Source organism: Leptonotus elevatus, chromosome 7, assembly GCF_054856555.1.
Source record: "Leptonotus elevatus isolate MCC_2025b chromosome 7, RoL_Lele_1.0, whole genome shotgun sequence".
In the NCBI taxonomy this organism is placed as follows: Eukaryota; Metazoa; Chordata; class Actinopteri; order Syngnathiformes; family Syngnathidae; genus Leptonotus; species Leptonotus elevatus.
In genome coordinates this window covers 5274711-5292418 of record NC_141245.1, presented here as the reverse complement: position 1 = coordinate 5292418, position 17708 = coordinate 5274711, and the positions used below count along the sequence as shown (strand labels likewise).

At 40.8% G+C, this 17708-nt stretch overlaps 1 protein-coding gene across 1 annotated transcript; it reads right to left on the bottom strand.

Annotated features, from left to right (window-relative positions):
- Positions 1–15154: 15154 nt before the first annotated feature.
- On the bottom strand, positions 15155–16106 carry LOC147170452 (uncharacterized). Its single transcript, XM_086080731.1, has 3 exons — positions 15942–16106; positions 15628–15811; positions 15155–15477 (listed from the first exon to the last, which is right to left on the bottom strand). The coding sequence occupies exons 1-3, from the start codon at positions 16104–16106 to the stop codon at positions 15155–15157; spliced, it is 672 nt and encodes a 223-aa protein (XP_085936857.1).
- Positions 16107–17708: the final 1602 nt, after the last annotated feature.

The following is a 17708-nucleotide window of genomic DNA, read 5'->3' as shown; positions in this document are numbered from 1 at the left end:
TACAAGCGGCGGGAGGGACTCAGTGTCGAGCCGCTACTCCTCCGCGTTGAGAGGAACCAGTTGAAGTGGCTCGGGCATCTGGTTCGGATGCCTCCTGGACGCCTCCATGGGGAGGTGTTCCGGGCATGTCCCACCGGCGGGAGGCCCCGGGGATGACCCAGGACACGCTGGAGAGACTACGTCTCTCGGCTGGCCTGGGAACGCCTTGGGATCCCGTCTGAGGAGCTGGCTGAAGTGGGTGGGGAGAGGGAAGTCTGGGCCTCCCGGATAAGCGGTAGATGATGGATGGATGGATAGATGGATTATACCCCAGGAAATTTGGCAGGTTAGTAAGGGTTATTTCACCAGTCAGTTTATTTTTAATGCTTGCTGATACTGTCCTGAACAACCAGAAACCTTTATGTTGTCAGTTGAGCTGTTTCGTGGCTCCCAAAAAGATTGAGACAAGTCCGTGGAGCCTTTTCTTCCTGCTTGCTTGTTCATTTACTGAGCTATGTTATCTGTGGTCAGATATTGGTCTATGTTGTCCCTGGTTGTCTAGTGGCCAGGATTAGGCACTTCCACTGCCCCGGCCCTGGTTAGATTCCCGGTCAGGGAATTCAGAAGTAGTTAGGCTTTTTTCACCAGTCAGTTTGTTTTTAATGCTTGCTGATACTGTCCTGAACAACCAGAAACCTGTTGCCAAATCCTAGCCACTAGACCACCAGGTAGAACAAACACCAACTTCTGGACACAGCTAACAGAGCACAGTAAATGAACAAGCAAGAAGGAAGAAGCGACCCCACGGACTTGTCTCAATCTTTTTGGGAGCCACGAAAAAAGCTGAACTAACAACATACAGGTTTAGTGTTGTTCAGGACAATATCAGCAAGCTTTAAAGTCACACTGTCTGGTGAAAAAACCCCAACTACGTCTGAATTCCCTGACCGGGAATCGGACCCGGGCCGTGGCAGTGAGAGTGCCGAATCCTAGTTACTAGACCACGAGGGACAACAAACATCAACTTCTGGACACAGCTAACATAGCACAGTATATGAACAAGCAAGCAGGAAGAAAATACTTCACGGACTTGTCTCAATCATTTTGGTAGCCACGAAACAGCTGAACTGACAACATCAAGGTTTCTTGTTGTTCAGGATAGTATTAGCGAGCATTAAAGACAAACTGTTTGGTGAAATAACACTAACTTCTTCTGAATTCCATGACCAGGAATCAAACCCGGGCCGCGGCAGTGAGAGTACCGAATCCTAGCCAATAGACCACCCGGGACAACAATTTCCAAGTTCTGGACACAACTAACATAGCACAGTATATGAACAAGCAAGCAGTGGGAAAAAAGAGTGTACGGCCTTGTCTCAATCTTTTTGGCAGCCGAGAAAAGCTAAGCTGACAACATACAGGTTTCTGGTTGTTTAGGACAGTATCAGAAAACATTAAAGACAAACTGACTGGTGAAATAACCCTAGCGACTTCTGAAATCCCTGACCAGGAATCGAATGCAGGGCCCGGCAGCGAGAGTGCCGAATCCTAGCCACTAGACCACCAGGGACAACAAATAGTAAGTTCTGGACACATTTAACATAGCACAGTATATGAACAAGCAAGCAAGAATAAAAGACTCCACGGCTTTGTCTCGATATTTCTGGCAGCGACGAAATAACTCGACTGACAACATTCAGTTTTGTTTTTTTTATACCAGTGTGAGCAAGCATTAAAGACAAACTGACTGGTGAAATTACCCTACCTATTTATGGGAAACAAACCCAGGCTGTGGCTATGTGAGTGCCGTATCCTAGCCACTAGACCACCAGGGAGAACAAATACTAAATTCTGGACACAGCTAACAACACAGTATATGAACAAGCAAGCAGTGGAAGAAAAGAGACCACAGCCTGGTTGTTCAGGACAGTATCAGCAAGCATTAAAGACAAACTGACAGGTGAAATAACCATAACGACTTCTGAAATCCCTAGCCGGGAACCAGACCCAGGGTGCAGCAGTGAAAGTGCTGAATCCTAGCCACTAGACCACCAACACCAGCTTCCGGCCACAGCTAACATACCACAGTATATGAACAAGCAGGAAAATGAATCCACCGACTTGTCTCGATCTATTTGGTAGCCACGAAACAGCTCAACTGACAACATAAAGGTTTCTGGTTGTTCAGGACAGTATCAGCAAGCATTTAAGACAAAAATGACTGGTAAAACAACCTTCTGAAATCGCTGACCGGGAATCTAACCCAGGCTGTGACAGTATTGAATCCTAGCCACTAGACCACCAGGGACAACCAACTCCAAATTCTGGACAAAGCTAACATAGCACAGTATATGAACAAGCAAGGATAGACTCCACAGCCTTGTCTCGATCTTTTTGGCAGCCGTCAAATAGCTCAACATACAGGTTTCTGGTTGTTCAGGACAGCATCAGCGAGCATTAAAGACAAACTGTTGACAAACTGCACCGGGGGTTGTGCCTTGGCGCTGCCGCGGCCTGGCGGGCCCTGGGGTGTTGTGCTTGCTCTGTCCTGGCCGGGGTCGACGGCTCCCTTGGTGGAGGTTTTCATGCATGCCAGATCACCACACCAGCATCTACTGAAATTCAAACACAATCTGCTTCTTCCTCTGGTCGTTTAATCGATGGAGGCTGATGTCTGTGGATCTCACTCTGCTTCATCTATCCTTCCTTCCTTTCCTCAGTCTTTCCTGTGGTCTCTTGAGATCTCTTTAATGTGTTGGAATTTAGATGTTTCTAGGGTTTGTGAAAGATTCTGGTTGGTAACCCGGTGGGTAGTAGGTGATGTCTGGTCGGTGCTGGATTTCACTTTTCTTTTTTTCTTTGATCCTTCCTCGGGTCTCCTGACAACTTCACAACTATAGCTGGATTCTGAAGTATTTGGTTTAGGTGAACGGTATGGGATTTTCAATAGGTTTTAGGTGAATTAATGAGCACACACTCACACGCACACACATATGCGCACCCACACATTCACATACTCACGCACAAGAGAAGAAGAAAAAGAGAGCAATGATGATGCCATGTCGAATCGGTAACATTACCGAATGAGCAATACTGAGCTCTCTCAGGAAACAAAAGGAGAAAAAAAAGACGAACTGTTGAAATAACCCTAACTTCTTCTGAATTCCCTGGCCACAGCAGTGAAAGTGCCTAATTTTAGCCACTAGACCACCAGGGACAACAAATACCAAGTTCTGGACACAGCTAACATAGCACAGTATATGAACAAACAAGCAGTGGAAGAAAAGAGTCCACGGCCTTGTCTCAAAATTTTTGGCATCCGTGAAAAGCTCAACTGACAACAGAGAGGTTTCTGGTTGTTCAGAACAGTATCAGCGAGCCGACCCTCAGCACTCCTGGGTTCCCTGACTGGTAGAACTGTGCGATACTTGAGATTTTAGTATAGATCGATACCAAGTCCTTTTCGGTTCAGCAAAATATGATGGTATTTTAAATAATTTGTCCTATTAAATAACTTTTGTTTGTTTTTTTGCAAATTAGACTTTCTTGTTAGGTTCTTAAACATGCCCTAATATAATATCCTCAACCGATACATACCTGGGCTGTTATTATTTTGCAATGTAGTATTAATCTTCATATTCTTAGTCACTGTCACTCTTCTGCACTCAAAGAAACGTCAGCCACCGAAGTTCCTCTGGTTTAGTCACATTACATAAACGATACTTACATGTTGTGCTACACTAATACATAGCTCAGCTAGTAGTTGGAAAAGCTGAAACGAAAATAATTTGACTCATTGTCATATTATGTCATTCACTGTAAAAAATAATTATTTGTTACCGCCAGTGCCACCCACCGCTGTCATTGGCAGGCCGGCACATGCACATGTGCTACAAAGTGATATGCTCGAGGGACATATGAGAAACCAAAATAAATAAATACATGTAAAATATCAACACTACAGCTCTGGTACCGATTCAAACTTACTGACCGGGAATTGAACCTGGACCGCTGCTGTGAGTGTTGGATCCTAGCCGCTAGACCACCAGGTACAACCAGCTTCTGGACAAGGCTAACATATCATAGTATATGAACAAGCAAGCAGCAACAGACAGAAAGACTCCACGGCCTTGTGTCAATCTCTTTGGCATCCGTCAAATAGCTCAACTGACAACATACATGTTTCTGGTTGTTAAGGACAATGTCAGCGAACATTAAAAAATCATCTGACTGGAGAACCGACACTCAATACTTCTTAACTCCCTGACCGGGAATCAAACTCGGACTGCAGCGAAAGTGACGAAGCCTCGCCACTAGAACACCAGGGACTACTAACAAGAAACAACTACACATGGGAGAGTCTCCAATAATACATGAACAAGCAAAGGCAACACCTCTACTAAACAGAGAAAACAGGATGTGGCAAAATGGCCACCCATTAGATGGATATAAAAACAGGTGGATTTTGCTACTTAAATCATATTCCACAAACACAATATTAATCAGAATTCCGTGTTTCCACTAGTAGGGGAACAAATCTAGTTACGAAAATTGCCAATTTACTGCTGTAGGGTTGTTGTTTTTTTCCTTTTCACAAATAAAACAAAAGATCTGCAATTGAGCCAAATCACTAATTTCCATCACATAAGTGGCAACCACATGCATTCTCGCTCCCATTTATACCACATGCACCCAGCTCCATATTCAGCCCCACAATCAATACGTGTCAGTGTAAAACCTCTGTAAATAGCTAGAGGGGTCTCATTCATTTTCCCACCATGACTCCTTGACACACACTTGTACAACCCCCCGCCCCCAAAGCCCCCCGTCCCCTCATCACACTTTAAAGGGACAGCAACATGAAAAGTCTACTTTTTGGAGCTTTTAGCCATGTTAAAATGCTAATTCCTCACCAAAAACAAGTTGTGTTTTCCTCCATTCGCCCCTGTATGAGAAATTTTGGGTTATTCTGCTCTCCAAGCACCAGCCCCTCCCAACCTGATAAAACGAGCTGTTGGCACGGTTTGACGTCATTGCCTACGGCCCCACCGCCGCACCGCCTCTGCGGAGTAAATGCACGCCCACTTTCTCTGAGACCTCCCTCCATGAGATAATGACAAAAGTAGCCTTTATCAATAAACATTCTGTCCAAATGAATTCAAAGCAATCAATTATTCTTCACATTTGCAATGCCAAAGTGCAATGAAATGACAATTGACTATCTTAAAATCTATTGGCTGACACTGGTGTAAACTACAAGTAAAACATTTGCGCTGGTGAATTTAAATTGAATGGATGGTAGAGTGGATAGTGCGCTCGCCCCATGAGCAACAGGGCGTCGTGCTTATTTCCCCTCTCCTCCTTCTTTCCTCTAACCTCTCTGCTCCCCTGCTCTTCCACGATTTCTTGCGGGAAGGACCCGTTTTGTTTCAAATGTTTAATCAATAATTGATGGCTTGCGTGACCAAAGCATATCTAGCAGCCCGTGACATTTAGAGTCCATTTTAAAAATCGGCTTAAAACCTCTCTGTATGTTTCGTGGCCGTTGCGACGTCATGAAAGGGGCGCGGCAGCCACAGGGGGAGAGGCAGAGTTTTACTGAACCGAGCGTTTGACTTCCGGGTAAGAGAAATAGCCACCGAAATAACTCATATTTCATAAGAAATTACATCGCAATTTTGTCAAAGGTAAGATTTCATCATTATATGCCTATAGGTAACTGTGGAAGGGCTTAAAATACCACGGTGTAGTCCCTTTAATACACTTACCAAACAAATGTGTTCAACATTTGCAGCATGACAACAAACAGCCTGCTGAACAGACTGGATGGTAACCTACTCAAAATATCATTATCCCTCCATTTGCATCTTGTGTTTTGTAGCTCTGTTTCTGAGCTGGGTAAGAAAAGTGTACAGGAAGCAAGAATATATCCACCAAGGGCACGATACTTTATTCCATAAAATAACATTTTGGGGGGAAAGTGTGTATCTTCTTCAGATTTATTGCATTGATGTCACATTCAGGCTGCCAAGATTTAAGAAAAAAAAATGTCTGCAAAGGACACATCTGTGCATCGTCTGCCAACAAGATACTCAAAGTCTCTCTCTCTCTCTCTCTCTCTCTCTCTCTCTCTCTCTCTCTCTCTCTCTCTCTCTCTCTCTCTCTCTCTCTCTCTCTCTCTCTCTCTCTCTCTCTCTCTCTCTCTCTCTCTCTCTCTCTCTTTCTCTCTCTCTCTCACACACACACACACACACATATTGGCTTATTGAACACTGGGTTGTGGACTGTGGCTTTGTTTGAAATCCACCACCAGCATCACACGTTAATTAAAAGCTGAACTATAATAGAAGCCAGGATTTTCTTTTAATTTAAGCGGAAATTATTTTTTTTATTATATAAAGCACGAATTCTGTGTCATTCATAATCCATGCTTCACGTTGGAGTAAACTATCCTACTGACCTAATATATTATCTTGAATATTCCCACTGATGATGTATTGAATTAAATAGTTTCATGTTGCAAGATGCACTTGTCATGTTTCTCTAGGCCTAGCCAGTACTTCCAGTATCATTGTTATTATTATCATATGTACCGTCCTTTGATAAAAAACAGAGGCGATTCTAGGATCAGAGGTTTAGAGGTGCTATAAAGACATTTAGGGGTGCTTGGGTACTACAACGGGGGTATGTGATAGGTAGCTTGTCATGGTTTGGGGTTACTTCCCGCTCCCAAAATTGCATTGGAAGTCAGTAAGTAAACGGAATCTAATAAAAGTTATGCAAAGGAGAAAAGGAATTAAAATATAAACATATCCCAACCCTAATTTCTTGAGAAGGGTACTCTTTTTGATACAACAGCTCCTCAACATACGCATTGACAGTATGCATGTTTCTGGAGTAAATCAGTTCCCCACAGTTTACAGTGAGACTTAACAAAACTGGACCTTGGACTTGTTTTTGAAATTTTCTTTTAAATGAAACATACAACATGTAAAATATGTTAACAGACCCCAACTTACTACAGAATGATTGTTTTTTTTGACTATACTTGTCTGTACTATGTTATAAAAATATATATTACATACACATCAAAAAAAGGAATGTGCTTGAATCTACAAAATAAAAATAATGCATGTACAAGTCTGTGATTGGGTGAAGTACATACACATATAAAACATATGAACAAAACAAATTTACTTCAGCACTGTTTGTGTCTGCCTTTCTACATTTTTTCTTTAATACAAATACTTCAAAATTGAGCTTTGGTTTGCTGAAAAACAATCTTATGTCCATGAGGCTAGTTTTTCTTTCTGTGCAGACACACACACCACGCACGCACGCCACGCACGTTATAGTAAGCTAGCCAATAGCAGCACAAAAGAGACATTAATATTAACACTTGGTTCCCTCATTAGCACGTACAACATGTTTAAGGAGCAAAAAAGCAGTAATTAAAATAATACGATGGTGTTGAATGGTAGAAGGTAAGAAACTTTTCACATATCCTGCTAAAAGGAAGGAACACTTTCACTCAACTAGAGAGAAATACCAAGTGACTGGACTGAGTAAGACGACGCGCTGCGCTTGTCTGCTTGTAAGGAGGAGGGGGGAGGTCGAGGTGGATCAAACTATTTTTAATCAAATGTTGGGTGTACTGTATTTTTGTTGTTGAAATATGCGCAATTGTAACCCCTTCAGACCCACATTTAAAACTGCAACAACTGATTTTTACTCTTTTCCAACAACATGGAAACATTTTGGTGGGTTATCTCAAGTTTTTATTTCTTATAGTGGACACCAGGATCGTATGGATGTAACGTGTTGGAAACTTACCAAGCTTATAACAAACACAAACATCATTCAAATCAACTTGCGATTGTGATTGGTTAGCTAGGATCCAATCATGAACCACAAGTGTTGCCATCATCCAAATTATTTGTATTGGTTTAGACACAAAAGTATGTCATGTCCACTGCGATCATCTACGGGTCAGAGGGGGATTTTGAGGCAGCACGCTCAATGAATACAGGCCTTCAGTGAAGGTAATTTAAAATGTAGCAAACAGTTTGTTTATGCATGGAAGAGACACCAGTCTGCTGCTCTGCAACAGTCTCAAGTTTCATTAATATAGCAATAGCAAAAAATGACACATTAGTTATCAGAAAGCAGTGAGCATATAATCATGTTATCTGCAGAATTCTCAGAGAGGAAACAATTCAATTATCTTTCGTTATATTCAGCTGATACTGTAGGTCACTCAGACTTGTATAAACAAAGCTTGGTCTGTCCAGCAAGTTCATAGGATGGCCTCAGGTAGGGGTGGGCATCAGCTGGGATAGGTTCCAAGCAGTTAACCCATAAGTAATCACGTTAAACAGGACTAGAGTATAGAAAATGTATGGATGATAAAAATAATAATACATTGTGGATATTAAGATCACTATGCATCTCACTTAATATGCTTAAAGGGATACTTTACTAATTTTGCAATATTCAGAAGTAAAAAGTAAATATTTTGACTATCATCAATTTGATAACATCATTATTTTTCATGTATAATTAAGTTAAAGCATCACTTGATTGTCACACCCACCTAAGTGGGTTGAAATGTGTTCTCCGCATTTGACCCATCCCCAAGGAAGCGGTGAGCAGCAGCAAGGGCCGCGCTCAGGAATAATTGGGTGATCTAACCACCCAATTCCAATAATGCTGAGTGTCAAGCAGGGAGGCATTGGGTTCAATTTTTATAGTCTTTGGTATGCGCAGCCAAGGATTAAACCCACAACCTCCCACCTCAAACTATAGAGCAGCCCCAGACGCCCTGTTGGCTCCCAGGGAAAAAAAATTATTAAAATAAAAAAATAATTAAAAAAATAATAATAATAAATAAATAAATAAATAAAAAATCAAAATCAGTGCATGTGTCCGTATGTTCCGTTCAGGCCAAATAGGAACCGAACCAGCCTGAAAATGGGTCAGACGTCCAGAAAAACTCCTAAAATTCCCGATGGTCAGTCTGTCCCTGATGGGGACAACTTAATAGTGTGCATAATTTTGCAATACTAAATATAGCATACTGTAGCCTATGTGTACATGTTGAATTAGCCATTAAACACTTAAACTAAGTTATAATTTTGTAAGTGATTATTATGTGTATAATTTGCCCACGTGTGTACATCTCTCACTCACGCAAAATAACCACATTGTGCATTGTGTTTACAGTAGTAGCACAACTGCCCCATTTCTGTTGCTCTAATTCAGAAATAATGGAACAATCCCCTCAGCATGTGCCAGAAATGTGGAGGCGTTTGTGAGGATAAGATGAGAACGGGATGGGGAAAAAAACGTACATTCCTTCATTTTTTACTGTTTACTTACTTTGTGTAAATGTGTGTGAATGCGAAGATGTGTGGGAGTGTATAATGAATTAACATGCAACATGTATGCTGCAGGCAAAAACCTGTTCCCTGTTGAACGTTAATGTTTATATTTGATGTTTTGTTGTTGTTGTTGTTTTGCCAGTGGCATTTTCCCCCACCTGAAATCTAACTAATGTAAGAACTAGAGTTGTCAAACGATTTACGTTTTTAATCAGATTAATCACATCTTAGAATTTTGAATAATCACGATTAATCGCTTAATTACAAAAGGCTTTTTTATCAAAATGTTTTGCCCACCAAATTTAAAGAGCACCTGTTATGTGTTATTATTATTTTTACATCTTATGTTATGAGGATGTTTTCAACATGTTTTGATCCACTGCACACAATTGTCCTCCTCTTTTTCTAATCAGTTAATTACATGCACAATTTAAAATGGGGAAAAAATACCCCAAAAGTTTGACATGAAGAAATATTATGAATGTCATACACAAACATTTATTAAATGCTTTACTTTGTAGTTATTTAGCTATGTAGTTATGTTTATTGCTCGAACACAACCTGTGCTACCTTTAACGTAACCATCCGCTCTGTGGTCAGAATTAAAATTGCGATTAATTTGCGTTAATGAATGATTAATGCACAAAAACATTTTGATTCATTAATTAGTTAACGCTTTAACTTTGACAGCACTAGTGAGAACACAAAGCACTTGGTTTGGTAAGCACCCCTACAAGTAACCATGACACTTGCCCGCTAAACTATAATGTGAGTTATAGGCCCCCAATAAATATCGGTATATTTGTGTGTGTGTGTGGGGGGGGGGGGGGGCGGGGTGCGTGCGTGTGCGTGCGTGAGTACATGCAATGGCTTTATGTGTGTTGGCTGCAGCATAAGCACATTTTTGTAGAATCTTGATTTCAACTTTTACTTTCTGTGTTTGATGTTATATCTAGCGAGTCACCAAAAACAGCACATAAATGAGTCACAAATGGAGGAGAATCCACAGGGAGAAAGCCACAAAATGATTAAAATCAGAGTGTAATCAAAGCCATCAACAGTGAGTTTAATCATGACTTGTTTGCTTGCTCAGTAATTCTAAATGCTTATGCTAAAGCTAAGGGAAGGAAATATGCATCATTTGGTAAACACAATTGTGAAGACACGAATTGGCCAGTGGGGAAAAAAAATGCGCAATTTGAAATATATGGAGGTAAATTTGGTGCAAAACTAACTTGTGCAAAAAATGTGTACCTGTAGAAAAAAGTCTAAATTTGTATCTGTAAAAGTCGTGATTTGTATCTGTAAAAAAAATGTGTGCCTGTAAAAAAAAAAATTTGTGTCTGTAAAAGAAATGTGTACCTGTAAAAAAAAAATTTGTGTCTGTAAAATAAATTTGTACCTGTAAAAAAAAAATTTGTGTCTGTAAAATAAATTTGTACCTGTAAAAAAAAAATGTGTATGTGTAAAACAAATTTGTATCTGTAAAAACAAATTTGTACCTGTAAAAGTGATGATTTGTATCTGTACAAAAAAATTTTTGTACCTGTACAAAAACTATAAATTTGTATCTGTAAAAGTTGTGATTTGTACCTGTAGAAATGACAACTTGTAGTCAAAGAAGTCGCCACTAGGAGTCACAAGTGGGTTTTCTGCTGCTGTCCAGTGACGTGAGTTTTGCCCCATTTATCTCGCTACAAAAGGTGCAAAACTGATTCGTACTTGTAGAGCGCCGTGATTTGTACTTGTAAAGAAGGGGGCGGGCTCTGGTGTAATGAAGGGTTGTTTTGACCAATCAAGTGAGAAGGATTTGAGCGGATTGGAGCGCAACCTCATTGGTTTAGCGAACGACGGTGGCGGGACTCGCGGAAGGATACAAGCAGGACACATCGTCGCCAACCAACATACATATTAAGAATACTTCAGTCGACTGAAGTATTCTTCCTCAACATACATATTAAGAATACTGAAGTATTCTTCCTCAACATATATATTAAGAAGTATTCTTAATATGTATGTTGGTTGGCGACGATGTGTCCTGCTTGTATCCTTCCGCGAGTCCCGCCACCGTCGTTCGCTAAACCAATGAGGTTGCGCTCCAATCCGCTCAAATCCTTCTCACTTGATTGGTCAAAACAACCCTTCATTCACCAGAGCCCGCCCCCTTCTTTACAAGTACAAATCACGGCGCTCTACAAGTACAAATCAGTTTTGCACCTTTTGTAGCGAGATAAATGGGGCAAAACTCACGTCACTGGACAGCAGCAGAAAAACCACTTGTGACTCCTAGTGGCGACTTCTTTGACTACAAGTTGTCATTTCTACAGGTACAAATCGCAACTTTTACAGATACAAATTTATACTTTTTGTACAGGTACGAATTTTTTTTTGTACAGATACAAATCATGACTTTTACAGGTACAAATTTGTTTTTACAGATACAAATTTGTTTTACACATACACATTTTTTTTTTACAGGTACAAATTTCTTTTACAGACACAATTTTTTTTTTTTTACAGGCACACATTTTTTTTACAGATACAAATCACGACTTTTACAGATACAAATTTAGACTTTTTTCTACAGGTACAATTTTTTTGCACAAGTTAGTTTTGCACCAAATTTACCTCCATAGAAATAACTTATTAGCCGTTAGCTCAGATGCTGACGCCGGCATGCGGCTGATCACTAAAGGCAGTCACAATCTTTTGTAATTCTGTTTCAAACTTTCGGACCTATCATCGTTTCAGCCAAGTGTCAAGTTTAAGATGGTTAGACTGACTTAGATGATTAGATAAGTCATGCTATGTGTGTTAGACTTAAGAATAGTAGTGTGAAGGGGCAGAGGGGATGTTCACCCTGTTTTTTTGTATTCATCCATCCATCCGTCTTCAAGGGTATCACTTATCCTGATCAGGGGTACTGGGAGCCTTTCTCTGCTGACTATTGGCAAAAGGTGAACTACACTCTAGACTGGTCACTAGCCAATCACAGGCTTAGGCCACATATAGAGAAAGACAAACATTCACACTGAACCCATGCTGCCTGTACGAAGTCAGCCCCCCTCTCTCAGAGTCTACTGGAACACAATAAGCACAGAATACCACGCCGGGACAAAAGATCTGTTTGGCAAGTAATTAATCTTGCTGCTGTCAATACTGGTGTCGCACTGTTAGCTTTTATTGTTCCAGCAATGCATCATAACATAAATTAAATTCATTATGCTTATTGTGCACGAACTGGCCAGTTTGTTTTGTGCAAAACTGTCTGATATAAAAATCTATCCGGCCGGTTGATGAGTTTTTTTCAAAGCATGCAGTGCATTTTGTCTGGCCAGGGTTTCTATGTTGGAAAAAGAGAAGCTGTGAAGGAATCATTGTAGGCCCCTCCCAACTACGATGTCCAGATTGGAGTTGAGTTGACAAACATACACTTTCTACTATAAAATTTTTAATTTCAGAAAATTAATAAGATCATCAGGAAAAAATACCCTAAATGACAACAGGAATTACATATTGAGCGTTCCAAAAAGTATCCGCAATACGTGAAATTGTGAAGTAGTCAGCTTATTTTTTTTTTACATTTAATATGTTTAAGGCTGTAAAACCCCTCACCACACACTTTAAACTATTTTCTCAGACAGGCATGAACATTTTCTCACATTTCTCTCTACATAGATTAAAAAAGGGTACATTACTGTAAAAAAAAAAACAGAAATCTGCGAAATAGTGAGGCCATGAAGGTGAACCGCGTTATAGCAAGGCAACATTGTTATAGTCTATTAAAAATGAAACTAGAGAGTTTCTAGAAAGTTAAGATTACACTATAGGTGATTGGATGACATAGAAAAGTGATGGGGGTAGCCTATACTTAGTGGATACGCTGATTATGCATTTCTATTTTTCTTGTGTTGGCACTGATTCATCTTTCAAAGCTTTTCTTTTGGTATACAAAATATTCACATACTGTGATTCTGGAACATGGTTATCAAAGATCAATCGGTCAATGATGGACGCCCATTTTGTTGAGCCAGTGTTGTACCTGAAGGAGTTCAATGAGCAAAAGTTGATGAATTTGTTCATATTTTGGGTGAATATGAACTGAATGTAGTGTATTTTTGCCTATTGAACATTTTGTTTAGTTTTTTTAGAGCATGCTAAATCTTCTGTCACTGAACAGTTAATTTGTTCAAGAGTACCAGGCTTCAACAGACTTCCAGGAGAAAATCCAGCTGAACACACAGTAAACAAGTCTTATGTAGAGGGATAAAGAAAGGTCTTAGTTGGCAGACCAAGCCACACAGACTCGAGCGGCCACGTGTCTTCTAAATGTAAACCAAGATAGCAGCTTGGAGGTGAAAAAAAGAGCCCAAGGTGGTTACCTCATCCAGTAAATCTGTATTAGTAATAGATTATGACGATAGTTGTTAGAATTATTTTTAGCAGCAGCAACTAGGGCTGTAGTATGACTCGAGTCCAGACTTGGCACGTTTTTTTACCAAAATCTCAACAAGAAATGGCTCCTCCTCAAAGAAGTGTGTTAGGTCTGATGTACTCTACACATTCTTCTCAGCTCTGCACCCTTTTATCTCGTATCATTGGGTCTTTCATTAGCAAGGTTGGTTAACAAAAAGAAAAATATTTTGAATTCTTCCCAGGTGAAAACTCCTCCCAAAGTGTGATGAAAGCTTAGATTGCAACTTTAGCTGTGGCTTCTGCTGGCACATTCTGTATCTGCAGCGACTTTGGTATGTCCCCAAGATCAGGCAACCACTTTTGTGGAGGTCCACGCAGTGAAGTGAATATTTTGCAAGCCAAAATGAAAAAGAAAAAATTGAGGTGTATGATTGGGGAGAACAGCAAAAGATAACTTCCCACACTTTGTTTGGCTATTTCCTTCACTTGGTATACTTCTTCCTTCTTCTCCTCCATCTCCTCATAACATGCATACCGAGATACATTGAAATGTGGATTTAGGGTTTTAACGCTCTGATCACTTGTGATTTGTTGGCAAACATTAGCTTTATTTTCCTGCAGTCTTTCCATCTGTGTACGATCTGCTCATCTGGTGTTTGGAATGATTGCATTGTTTTCAGTACAATGCATCTTCTTGATCTTCTATTGATATTAAGTGTCATTGGCTTTTTCTTAAGAATTTCCCATGCCTCTCTCATATGGTAATTTAGTGGGGTGGTAAATTTTCCCTACTACCTGTGAAGTGATCCTGATGGCCTGCCCCTTGACCCGCCCCTTAATTATTAGACTTATTTAAGCCACCTGTTTTCCACACGATGTCAATATCTGCTGCACTTTGCTTTGTCGACCTGTCCGTGCGTGTACTCTCTGTTAACTGACATTCAGGTAAAGAAAAGCTTCTCTTTTCTTCTTCCCAACTTGTTTTAAAAGTAACATGTTAATGGTTTTAGCTAACAGTTAATCTTTTGTAGTGCCAGATCTGGTTTGAAGGGGTTCCTGTTACCGTCAAGGGTGGTAAGTTGGTCCCTTGATAACACCTCTCGACATTAGTGATGGTAAACTGAAGCATCATGAAGCAATGAGGCCTTCCATACAACTGGTTCGCTCCTGGGCCGAAGCATCATGAGGCTTCATTTGTTCTATTGCGCCTTCATGTGGAAAATAAATGTCATGACAGACAGTGATTAAAATGATACCATGGATTTGATGGGGTCAAAAGGGCAGGGAGTTGTGATGTGAATGAATGTGCGTGTGGTAATTGAAAGAATGATTGCTTTATTTTAGACATTGACATATAAACAAGGAACAAGACACACCTTTCATTCATTTTTATTGAGGAAAACTAGCATTTCCAAAGTTTTTGGATTTAAACGGTTTCTTATTTTAGATAGGATTTCTGCTGCTTTTGAAAATAGTATTTCGCAAGGGACGGATGAGGCCGGGGTACAGAGAAAGGTTATTGCTAGTTTGTAGAGGTTTGGGTAGACATGTTTGTGCAGCTCCCAGTAGTCCAGGGGGTTTGACATCCTGCTTATGTTGGGTTCCACCAGGTAAGTGTGGACCTCCACAGTCGCATCTGCGGTCTCACTCTGGGTCCTCTTCTGCATGACTGTGTGGTCCAATCGCCGCCACAGTTTGTCACCTAAGACACAACAAACAGACTAACAGCCAACAGGCAGTTATGGCTGGCCATCGTAGAGATAGGAGCAAAAGAATGCCTTATCCCACAATAATGCACTGCCGCTCATTTCCTATTGCTTAATTAACACCATTAGAATGTATCGAATATTACCTTGCTCCACAGGCTGGGAAGCTTCTGATGTGTCCGGTTGTGTTGATGAAGATGATGGGTTGGAGGAGGAGGAGGAGGAGGAAGATGCCCTGTGCCGGATCACTGTCGCACATTCAGCTGTGAGCCTCCTCTCAGCCTCTTGTGCTTTATTGGGGCTAAAGAGTGTTCTCTTGGTACCCAAGTTCTTCATAACAAAGTTTACACTTCACCTTTTGAAATATCAGCAAGCAGAAGAAATACATTAAAACGAGGGATACACTGTGTTGTCATAATAATTTACAATATACATTCACACTGGTTATTATAATTTGTACCTTTTTAGGAGAGATCTGCTCAAAATATCCCAGACAGGGGATGTTCTCTTCTTTTTCGTTGCGGGTGCGTCCATTGCAAAACGAATACGACTGAATTGAGGTTTGAAGATGCGAGTTGGGTGTGTCAGTGTCACCTGTGAGCTCATTGTCGTCTCGGTGCGCCATTTTATTTCGAATCACCCGCGAAACTATGTGTTGGCGATGACGCTGGAAGCCCGTCTGGCGAGGCTTCGGACGTAGCAACGCGCGTTCCGAGGCTTCGGGCGTGACCACAATCGTAACCAACACATGCCTCAATGCACGCTTTGCAGATTTGTTTCCGGTTTACTCGGCACACGCATCGGCGCCTCATCACAGTAGGGCACATCACTACTGGACATAGGAGCCTTATTTAATGGTTATTATGGTTTATGGTTATTTCTTTTAGGTTAACCTGCTACTGTTTTTAGTTGAGTTTGGGGTTATTTTTTTATTGTTCTTGGTTTTATGTGACCGACTGGGTTCACTTTTATTTATTTTATTTATTTATTTTTTACTGTTTCAGTCAAGCCGTGTGCCTTCTGATGGTTGGTCTAGGCACTGGAGGCGGTCCCTCCTGCACCTTTGCATGCGAGTTAGTGCACGGGTCCACAAGTTTTAGTTTGCACCATTTTTGTTTGCTGTGTTTGCCGTGTCGACTAAGGTGGGTACGAGGTGGCACCCCTGGGCACTCCCTAATGTAGGCTGCTTACCACAGGGTGGCCTCGGCTAGCTGTTTATTTTAATTCTTGATCTTAATTCTATTTTTAGTGCACAGAAGCTAATCTTGGCTTTAACTAGTAAGTCCAGTCTTAAAAAATTACACATTGTCAAGTTGCTGTGTCTTGTTTTAAACAATTGTTTTTATTTTTATTTTTTTAGCTCATCTTGAAACTTTTATTTAAAGTAGTGTTTTAATTGGAACCTCACGTCTGTCATTTTTGTATTCAGAAGCTTACCTGCATTATGGTTATAGCGATAAGATCATTCTAGCCCCCGCTCCACCACAGTAACATCACCATCTGATTTATTCAGACCAATCTTCCACTGGCCATTAAAAAAAAATAATCTTGTCCATTTTGCCATATGCAATCCCCTTTTAAGTCTTTGGGAGTGCCTCCTCTTGCAATGATATTAACAATGCTAAGATCACCAGGGAATCAGGGATTCACTTTCAGTCTTCTTTTTCCCCCCAACTTTTTCATTTCATAGACTGTGTTGGCAAAGAAGGTTACATAGCCAAAGCTGGCTCTTTGAATGTCTCCTGGCCTAGGGCAGTTCGATTGTCAACAAGATGACACGTGAGCTCATTCTTCAGTCCAACTTTGCTCATTGAGTTTGGTGGTTGGAAATATTGCCCGGAAAATTTCAATGCTACTCACACTGGTGTATGGAAGTTGCGACTGTTTGGTGGTGGTCGGAGGGGCCATAGGTGTACACTGGCAGCCACACTTCCGTCAGCCTGCCCCAGGGCAGCTGTGGCTACTTGAGTAGCTTACCGCAGTGTGAACGTGTGAGATGCATGAATAATGTATCCATTCCATTGTAAAGTGTCTTTGACTTTGTCTAGAAAAGCGCTATATAAATCCGATGCATTATTTAATTTGTGCTAGCTGCACATATTCCTCGAATACACGATTGCCTCTGTAATGCTATCTGAAAGTGGTTTGTCAGGGGCGTAGACAGAAAATTTTCATTGGAGTGGCCAGGGTGAAACCATGACTCAAATAGGGGTGGCCATAAGTTCAT

Coding starts and splice junctions, on each gene's coding strand:
- LOC147170452 (XM_086080731.1), bottom strand. CDS start 16,106: ATGGCGCACCGAGACGACAATGAGCTCACAGGTGACACTGACACACCC. Junction 15,812..15,941: donor AGCAGATCTCTCCTAAAAAG/GTACAAATTATA, acceptor TTTGTTATGAAG/AACTTGGGTACCAAGAGAAC. Junction 15,478..15,627: donor TTCCCAGCCTGTGGAGCAAG/GTAATATTCGAT, acceptor GTTGTGTCTTAG/GTGACAAACTGTGGCGGCGA.